This window comes from Cololabis saira, chromosome 6 (assembly GCF_033807715.1).
Source record: "Cololabis saira isolate AMF1-May2022 chromosome 6, fColSai1.1, whole genome shotgun sequence".
Lineage (NCBI taxonomy): Eukaryota > Metazoa > Chordata > Actinopteri > Beloniformes > Belonidae > Cololabis > Cololabis saira.
In genome coordinates this window covers 12,368,108-12,378,213 of record NC_084592.1, presented here as the reverse complement: position 1 = coordinate 12,378,213, position 10,106 = coordinate 12,368,108, and the positions used below count along the sequence as shown (strand labels likewise).

Sequence of the window (10,106 nt, the reverse complement as noted above, 5' to 3'; positions counted from 1 at the left end):
GGTGAACTGAGTGCCATTGTCAGTCATTAGCTCTAATGGGATCCCCCACCTGACAAACATACTTTTCAGGCGAGAAATAACTTGTTGGCTGCTTATGGTAGGCAGGTGTGCAATCTCAATGTCACGTGAATAATAATCCACTACTACCAGGTATTGTTTACCATTTTGTTCACAAATGTCTGCTGCAATTTTCTGCCACGGTCCATGCGGCAGTGGCGTGGTCATAAGTGGTTCTTTCCTTTGAGTGGGTTTGTTCCTCAGACAGAACTCACAGGTTTTTACCATGTCATTGATGTCTCGTCCAATCCCTGGCCACCAAACAGAATTGCAGGCCCGCCCACGACACTTTGTGAGGCCCTGATGACCCTCATGTATCTGTGAGAGTACATTCTCCCGCTGTGAAAGGGGGATGACAATCCTGTCGTCGTACAGAAGGAGTCCCTCAACTTCCGACAGATGAGCTCTTGCGACATGGAATTTGTGCAGAACGTGTGGTATTTGTGATAGCTCTGCGGGCCAGCCTGTGTGGGTGTAGCGAGCAACTATCTGAAGGTCAGCATCCTGGCTAGTAGCCTCTCTAATAATGTCCAATCTGTCACCTGTTATAGGTCTTGTTGTTATCACCGCCTGCACATATGCTTTTACATCGTGCTCCGTCTCTGACACAACACAGTCCTGCAGGGGGTTACGAGACAAGGTGTCTGCTACGATGAGCTGCTTTCCCGGGACATGGACAGCTTCGACGTTGAACTTCATCAGGCGCATTAACAACCGCTGACATCTTATAGGCGCTTTGTCAAGATCGTATGAGTTTATCAACGGGACAAGCGGCTTGTGGTCTGTTTCCAAACAGAACTTTTCCATGCCTTGTAGGTACCTGACGAACCGCTCACATGCCCAAACACACGCAAGGCACTCTTTCTCTATTTGAGAGTATCTTTGTTCTGTCTCAGTCAGTGTTCGTGAGCAAAAGGCAACTGGCCGGAGTCCATCTCCCTGCTCCTGATACAGAGCACCTCCCAGGCCGTAGCTGCTCGCATCAGCACTGACCACTGTTGGCTTGGAGGCATCGTAATACGCCAAGACTGGAGCAGTTGTCAACATGGCTTTCACTTTTGTAAAAGCTTGCTTCTGCGCCTCTCCCCAACTCCACACAGCATCATTCTTTAAGAGGCTGCTAATGGGGTGCATAACAGTTGAAAGGTCAGGGAGGAACTTTCCCAAATAGTTAACCATCCCTATGCACTGGCGCAGCTCTGTAACATTAGTGGGGCTGGGCAGTTCTGTGATGGCTCTGACCTTTTCAGGATTGGGTTTGATACCGTCTATCCCGATAATGTGTCCGAAATACTGAATTTCAGACTTTGCAAACTGACTCTTTTCCTTATTCAGTTTCAGTCCTGAAGCTTTTATGGTCTGCATCACTTCACTGAGGTTGTGGTCGTGGTCTTTTTTGTCTTTGCCAAAAATCAGGATGTCGTCCATCACCACCACAGTGCCTGTGTGATCTTTCAGGAGTGTGCTCATCTTTTCCTGAAATATTTCCGGGGCAGACGTAATACCAAAGGGGAGCCTCGTAAAACAGAAACGCCCCACTGGTGTAATGAAAGTGGTAAGCTTCCTGCTACTGGGGTCAAGTGGTATTTGCCAAAATCCACTTGAGGCATCAACAGTGGAGAAAACTGTTGCGCCTGACAGTTGCGGTGCAATGTCCTCTAGTGTGGGAAGGATAAACCTCTCTCGTTTAACCGCTTTGTTGAGCTTCGTTAAATCAACACAGATTCGGGGTTTCTTGTTCTTTTTAATAACAGGCACCATGGGGGCACACCAGTCAGTGGCTTCTTTCACCTCCTCTATGATGCCCAGTGACTGCATTCGTTTCAGTTCCTCTTCCACTTGCGGTAGGATGGGAAAAGGGATGCGTCGCGGTGTTGCAATGCTGTAGGGCTGAGCATCCAGCCGGAGCTCAATTTTCACAGGAGTACAGTCCAATAGTCCAATGTCTCCAAAAACACCCTCAAACAACTCAAGTCCATCCACCCTGCGTACAAGTCCCATTTCAGTTGCTGTTTTCCGTCCCAGCAGGTTAGTGGTAAATGGGCCTTTCATCACATACATCCAAAATGTGTATTTCTGTCCCTGTTTCACACATTCAGTCAGAAATTTGCCTTTGCAAACAAGCTTTCCACCAGGACTTGTGAAAGCTGCTTTGGTCTCTCTCAGAAGAGGGCGCTGAGGCAGGCTTCGGTATGTACGTTCCGATATTACGGTTATATCTGCGCCTGTGTCAATCCTAAATTGCACAGTAATGCCATTAATTTGCAGATCGGTAAACCATTTGTCTTCATCATCTGTGTCCTCTGTAACAGCTCCGAGGAACCATTCACTGCCTTCATCACTATCCATATTTGTAGTTTTCACTGCCCCAACAAGCTTAGTTTTACACACACTTTCAAAGTGACCAGTCTTATTGCACTTACGGCAGCGTTTTCCTGTTGCAGGACAAGCTCCAAACTCGTGCATCCTCCCACACCTTGAACAGCTCTTTCCATGTGTTGTTTTTGATGCTCCTCTATATTGTTGATTTCCACTGAATTTAGCTTGTCTCTTCTCGAACGGTCTGTATTGCTTGAATCTGCGAGTAACTGCACTTACTTCTGTGTCTGCAGTTCGGGCCCCAGCGTTTTGCACTTTAATGAGTTCAGACTGACGAGCAATGCAGATGGCTTTCTCCAGGGTTAAATCCTGCTCCAGTTGCAGTTTCTGAGACACGTCACTGTCTGCAATCCCGATAACGATGCGATCGCGTATCTGTTCATCCCTGGTTGCTCCAAAGTCACAATGCTCCGCCAGTTGGTACAAATGTCTTACAAACGCCTCGACACTCTCTCCCTGCCGCTGGGAGCGTCTGTGGAAACATGCGCGTTCATGTATTGTATTCCGCTTTGGCACAAAATGTTCATCAAACCTCTTGACTACTTCCTCATAATAATCTTCATCCTCCTCTTCTTCCGCTGTGAATGTGAAGGCGCTGAATATCGGCTCCGCTTCTTTGCCCATAGCATACAACAGTGTATTAACCTGTACATCTGTATCCTCCTGGTCCAGTTTCGTGGCAATCCGATAGCGAGAGAAACGCTGTCTCCAGGTCGGCCACGCCGATGGCTGGGTGAAGTCAAACGATTCTGGTGCGTGAAACTTCGCCATTTCGCTGCTCCAATCTTGTCTCTTCTCACTCAGACGGCCACAATGGTCACTTCTGACACCATGTCATGAATTCCACTGACTCACGCTGGTTAATTCAACCATTTATTAACTTCCAGAAGAGCACACAAAACATTGCTTCATTAACAGCCGTCACTTAGCTTTCTGACGCAGTCTCAATCTATTACCCAGAAGCCCCTGCTTCATAACACAAAGCGTAGACTGTAGTGACATCTAGTGGTAGATATAAAATACAGCTACAACTAAATCACATCACAGTAGGGTTCACATTGTGGGGTTTCTGCTACTGTTTTCTCAGCCTAAAGAAGTTTCTGCTCGTTATTTCAATAGGAAACCTCATGACTATTTATGTTGCACAGATGGCGTTTTGCATCCGTCTCTGCCTTGCATCTGTCTTCAATTTTGAAGTTTTCTCTTTTCTTTATGCTTACAAAAATCCTTGTAGTTTTACATAGCCGCCCTTCATTTCTTGGTGCCTACATGTTTTGCCTGCAGTGTTGATGGTGCTTTCTGCACTCTGTGATTTTTGAAGTTATCACTGCAGCTGTAGAAGTTTAAGTCATTCTATGTTTTATGTGTCTGATTTAACCATTTTGTGAGTAGGCCTACTTCTGGAGTAGTTTTCCCTGTCTTTAATATAACCATTTTCTTATATAGTAATAAGTTCTCAAACATGACTTCAGAGGTTCTGTCAAAACAACCATGGATCTTCCAAAAGTCACGCCCCTAAACAGGAATGCGACAGAAAACTCAAGCGTTTCCCCAGAGCGGGTGGTATTTCCCACGGTCCCTGAAGGCAGCAGCGCAGCAGCGTTATAGTAAAGGAGAAAGCATGTAAAGATGGCGGAGCTGCAGATGCTGCTGGAGGAGGAGATTCCTGCGGGACGGACCGCGCTGCTGGACAGTTTCAGCAACCTGGAGAGAGTAGCCGAGTACTGCGAAAGCAACTATGTCCAGGTACGTGGCGGCATTTAAAAACAACTACATAAACATTTCTTTTCTGGAAAGCCCAGTGTTGTGAGTGGGAGTGGGCGGGTTCAGGGAGTAGTGGATCCTGGTCAGCTTACACACGTAAAGGCTGATTTATGGTTCCGCGTTACACCGACGCAGAGCCTACGGCGAACGGTGCGCGTCGCCGCGTACCCTACGCCGTAGGCTACGCCGTCGTTTTAAAGCAGAACCATAATTCAGGCTTAAAACGGTCCCACTGCATCTTAAAACAGCAGAAAATAACTCTGCCAACTTTCAAACTACCAACCAAACGTCTCTGTTTGATGAGAAACAGCAACTTTTGCAGCTGGTCTGACTGAGAGGCGGCTCCTCCAGCCAAACCACGCTGGACATTACTGTACATGGATGTAATTTAGTTTTAAAAAGTTACTATTACAGTTAAGTACATTTGGATATTATTATTGCATGCACGCCGAATTAAAGAGCGAACAACATTTACTTGTAAAATATATCAAAGTGTCTGCTTCATGGTGTATGACATTTACAGATTAGCAGGGAACCATTTAAACCAGTACATGTTAATTATAGTCTGGCGTGGGGGTTTATAGCTATGAATAAGTCATCCAATTAAATCATACCCTTCATGACACTGTTTTTCATTTAGTTTTTGCTGCATGCAATGTTTGTGGTTAAAACAAAACTACTTTTAATTAAGTGAAAATTGATATTATCAATGTATAACTAATTATTAATATTGAGAGTAACGAAATAAAAGTTTAAAGGGAATTTTTTGGAAATTCGGACAGAATGAAAACAAAATAGTGGAGGAAAAAGATCATTCAGTTGTGTGTAAGGTAGATATGATGTTGTTTAAGACTGAGAAAATGTCTGGAAGAAATGGTGGTATATTTCACCACAGGATTATCTTAAAAAAATGCCCCACTGACCACATAGGAAGGTGTGGTTTTTGCTTCTTTTGTCAACGAGCGTCACTTTTCTGCTATGAACCCAAATACTGGGCTGAGAAGCTGCTGTTCTCCTTCATCCAAACATGAATTTTTTCCCCCTTTTTTTGATCAACTGAACAATCTCCTAAAAAAAAAAAAAGGTAACAAAATTCCCTTCACAGTTTCACAAAAGCTTAAGAAGTCAGGTTATAAGTCTTCAAGTAAATGGAGCGAGCAAATATACTTATTATTATCATCACTATTCTTATTAGTTTCATTGATATCTTTATATTAACTGTCTCATTCAAAGTTAATGCTCTTCAGAAAGAGTAGCTGTGGCAGTACAAAAAGATAGAGATTATACCAAAAAAAGAAACAACTGTGTTTGCGTTCAGGAAATGAGTTGATATATATCGCTACATTTTATTTTGGCTATTTTTCAAATGTCTAAAGTCACACAAGATCATTGGATCTCACCCTGTTAATCATGGGTACAGCGTCAAGAATAAGAATATACAATGAGACTCCTGCAGTCATAGGCTATCATGGATGTGGAATAATGTCAACATGTTCGTCAAACATTGTACGATGTCGGACGGTCGATTTAGAGCTATGATTAAAGATATTTCCATGACACACAACAGTCATCCACAACATAAATTCTGCAGTGTAAACCAAGCATTAGGTAATAAAACATGATGATTCATTTAGAAAACAAGCACATTATAAAAGAAACAAGTTTCTAATGATACCTTTTATTTTCTAATAGGTTTTTGTTACCCACTTCAACGTTCAAGTGAACATAATGGGTTTATTCGAACAACTATACCATAATGTCTTTTCATCTGTTAGGATGCAAGAGATTGTTGAAATTACAGATAATCTGCTATTTATATTCTTGACCCCTGATTTCCTCTTAAGTACAAATTGCAAGCTGTTTATTTGCTTTTCTTGTTGGACCAACCTAGAACCAACTAGTCATTTTAATTAGCAAATCATTATTGCTGATTATTTGTTTTAGAACAGTTTTGTCCAGTGGAATCAGGAGCCGACCAAATCTATGACCAGCTTTATTGAAAGGAATCTTAAAATGTCAAGTAAGACACTGCCATCTTCATTACCCCCCATGTTCTTCAGTGAATACATGACTGTCCTGTGAGTGTACGTGGGCCGGCAAGGCTGTTATGAACGACTGTTCGTCTTTAGCTGGGTTGAAATACACACCTGTTATCACCACATTTTATGATCCTCACACTTGTACAGCTGTGGGTGTGAATATCACTGTCGATCGAGATGAACAACGCACAGGCTGTCTGATGATGAGTCATTTTGGGTAAACAGTATACAGAGAAATGTGGTTGCTGTGAAAATGCAGTATCTCAACAGTTTTCCTGATAGATTCCAACAATTTACAGAAATAGTCATGTTAAAGTTCTATGACTATGATAAGATTACCATCCCAAATTTGATTATAGAGCATATCTAGACAGATTTCTTAGTGGTCTAACACATAAAAACCAGATGAAATGCTTTTAATTGTTTGATTACATGGAGGCGGTTTCAAATGGGATTCTGATTGAATTGTCACAGATGCATCTCAGTGTAAATGGTCTTGCTGCTCAAACACGACTTCAAATTGTCGTTTGAATAATTTGCAGTGCGACAAACAGTGATTACTACTACCAGGGTGATAGAAGTGATGGGCCCGAAAATTACTTTATTTTCACATTCTGACGGTTGCTCCATGGTAATTCCTCCTTTAAAACGCCTCTGCTGCATAAACCCAGCATGCTGATTTTTTGACTTCAGCACTGGCTAAAACTCTTAACTAGTGCAGAACTTGCATGCAGAACTGAGTAAATCTGTCTGCACTGAATAATCCCCTCCCCGAATTTTGGGCACTTTGATGGCACTTTTCCACTAGTACCCACTCGGCTCTACTCATTTCATCTCGGCTCGACTCAACTCGGCCTGGTTTCTTTTCCATAACGATTCAGCACCTGGAGCAGAAGTAGGAGGTTGGAGTGAAGCTGCTGTGACGTATTTGATTGTGTGATCTAAACAAAGAAGACAACAACACTAAAGATGTAGAACCTGGAGGAGATGATATATGTGCTGCTGGGTCAGTGGCTTGTGTTCGATATCAAGTTAAAAATGAGAGTGAGAGAAGATTCAAGCAGCAACGCTTTTTAATTTTTTTAGTTTGTCTCGGCGATGCTGAAAAGTCAGCTGGAGCCGCGAGCAGCTATGAAGTGACAGAGCTCCTGGTAGATCTGGTCGTTCCTTATCACCCGTCTAGATCCTTTTTAATTCTCTCCTCAGCCACCAGGTTTATGAACATCTGCACCTCAGAGTTGGATCATGAAACAGACTTTTGCACTGCCATTGCCTGTTGAACAAGAAGCCGTCAGAGTCGCTCTTTCTCTGATGTCACATCCTGACTCAGACGTCTGACTCCAACCCCCTGACCAATCGGTGGCCTGTAGTGTGATGACGTCAGATACAGCCCAACTCAGCCGCTTAGAACCTCGGCAGAATAGATACAGAAAAGTATCTACTCGCCACGGATAGACCCCTAGTGCGCCAAACCGAGTGGAGGCGAGCCGAGCCGAGCTGAGTAGGTACTAGTGGAAAAGCGCCATAAGACTCTGAGCGTAGGCACATATGAGTGTGTGATTTTGGAGACACTAACTTGCCTTTGCAGCTTGATAATAAACACCATCAGTAATTGGTTAAAAGCTAAAACATCTGGTGCAAACTTTGGTTTGGTTTATTCTTTATGACATAATAATCTACAGCATAACTACTAGCTGTTAATAGAAGACAAAAGACAAAATTGATGTAAACTCCAAATAAAGAAAATGGTGAAAACCTACAAATTAGGTCCAACTCCTATTTTCCTTTCAGTGTTTTAACTTCCCTGATGTCACTTTCATTCACTTGTTATATTTTATTAAACCAGTTTACTTCCTAGAAGTTTCTCTCTTTGCCCTTTTTTCTTCCTTTAGTCTTTGTATTCTCTTTTTCTTACATTCTCTCACTTTTTCCTTTTCTGGAATTGACTCAATTTGTATTGTCTATGTAAGCAACAGTCTTCTAGCCCATTTAAATCTTCATGTATGGCCTTTATTTTCACATGGCCGTAACACCACTGACTATAGTACCCGCCCTAAATGGCCTACATTTCTGCTGCAAGCAGATGATGTGATCTGTTATGTAATCCAGTTCTTCCATTTATCCTATCTTATGGGATAAATATTTTTTCGTTTAGGTGTGTCTTCCCGTGAGAAATGATCACAGCATTTAAATCTGGCTTCATTCATTTAAAGAAAATCATCTGCTCATTATTTTCCTATAATGGGGATGTCATTGTTTAAAAAGTCTCAGTTATATAATGCACATACAGATACAAATTACTTTTGTTTAGTTTCCTTGAAATCAAAATAAAAAAAAAATTATAGTTATTTTTTTCATTTAACCAAATTTAACTTTTGGACTAGATTCCTTATAAATAATCTTACTATAGAAGAATCGAGACCCAAACCTCTCAAATTCCATGAATTTCTTTAAGCTGAACATCGAAAATTAATAAATGCAAATCCAATCCATTACTTGTGACAAGATGATGATGATGATGATGATGATGACAACACAAGAAGATATTACATATTGATTACTGATGGATGATCAGTGCAACATTTTTTTTTAACATTTTTTAAAAGAGATTATACAAAAGTATATATATTTTTTACCTGTAGTAAGATCTTTTCTACCCTTAAAAATGCCCTGACAGTATTAAGCCATAGTAATCCAGAAGGAGGTGAGGGAGATTTCCAAAGGAGCAAAATACAGTGTCTGGCGAGAAGGGAACAGAAAGCTAAAATCTAATTTTGCTGGGGAGATAGTTTAAGTGTGGTCATTGGAACTCTAGAAACGGTAATTAATGGGTGACTTTGGATCTGGATTCCAAAAACCCCTGAAAGTACAGTAAAGAAATTACTCCAGAATTTATCCAAAGTTGGACATAAAAAAACTGTCACACTGGTCTAAGATTGAACTAAAGATTTGAGCTAAACAGGGTTTTGAGAAGTGGACTTTTTATTACTTTAAACTGTACAAGCTGTGACCTAGCACATAGTGTACTTGAATGTTTGCTAAGGATCACCTTATCCCACCATGATTCAGAAAGTTCAACACACTTATTCATGTTCCCAGGCAGTTCTAATTTTACGAGATGAGTCAGACTCGGTTGCCATAAGTATTCTATATATATATATTAGAGAGGGGTGATTTCTGATTCAGCCTAAGAACCAGAAAGTCAACCCATGCTGGGTCAGCAGGGGGGGCTGGAAAATTTGGAAACAATTATGAGATACAGTACAGTTTCTAATTTGGACATGGAGAAACAAATGAGAAAACATTTTAGGAAAACTCAGAAAAACTAAGAAAAAGACCATCAGCTGGCATTAGTAGCAGCAGGGGGAAATTGACGATTTCTTACCAAAAGTATATATATGTGCATTATTACTATATTTAATGTATATATATATACGCATACATATGCGTACACATACATAAATATACACATACAAACCCAGTGATTTTTTTTTTTTTTTTGGGGGGGGGGGGGGGGGGGGGGGGGTGACGACATCCACTGCCAATCCAGGAAGCAGGAACACACGGAGACACACGTCAAGCACTGGAAATCTGCAACAAAAAACCACAAACAAAGCACGAAACCGGCACGGAGCCGACCAAAACAATAACAGCAATCGACCTAAATCTTGAGATCTGATTGCAGTCTGAGCTAAGCTATCGCTACCGCTACCTAAACCCAAAAACTAGACTCTAGACTAGACTAGAAATTGACGATTTCTTAACAATGGCATTCTGTTAGAGGGAGACAAAAATGTAAAACGACATCTAAACTGAGACCAAATCTTAAGTGTAGAGAAGTAACAGAAGACGATTTAAAAGGTAGTG

The 10,106-nt window shown here is 41.6% G+C and overlaps 1 protein-coding gene across 5 annotated transcripts in view; it reads left to right on the top strand.

The window, feature by feature from the left end:
* Positions 1–4,024: 4,024 nt before the first annotated feature.
* Positions 4,025–10,106, top strand: part of LOC133445822 (abl interactor 2-like) — a 42,255-nt gene continuing 36,173 nt past the window's right edge. For all 5 annotated transcript variants that reach the window (XM_061723298.1, XM_061723295.1, XM_061723296.1 and 2 more), the window contains exon 1: positions 4,025–4,182. In XM_061723298.1, the coding sequence (XP_061579282.1) occupies positions 4,066–4,182 (117 nt within the window). In that variant the 5' untranslated portion in view covers positions 4,025–4,065. The remainder of the gene's footprint in view (positions 4,183–10,106) is intronic.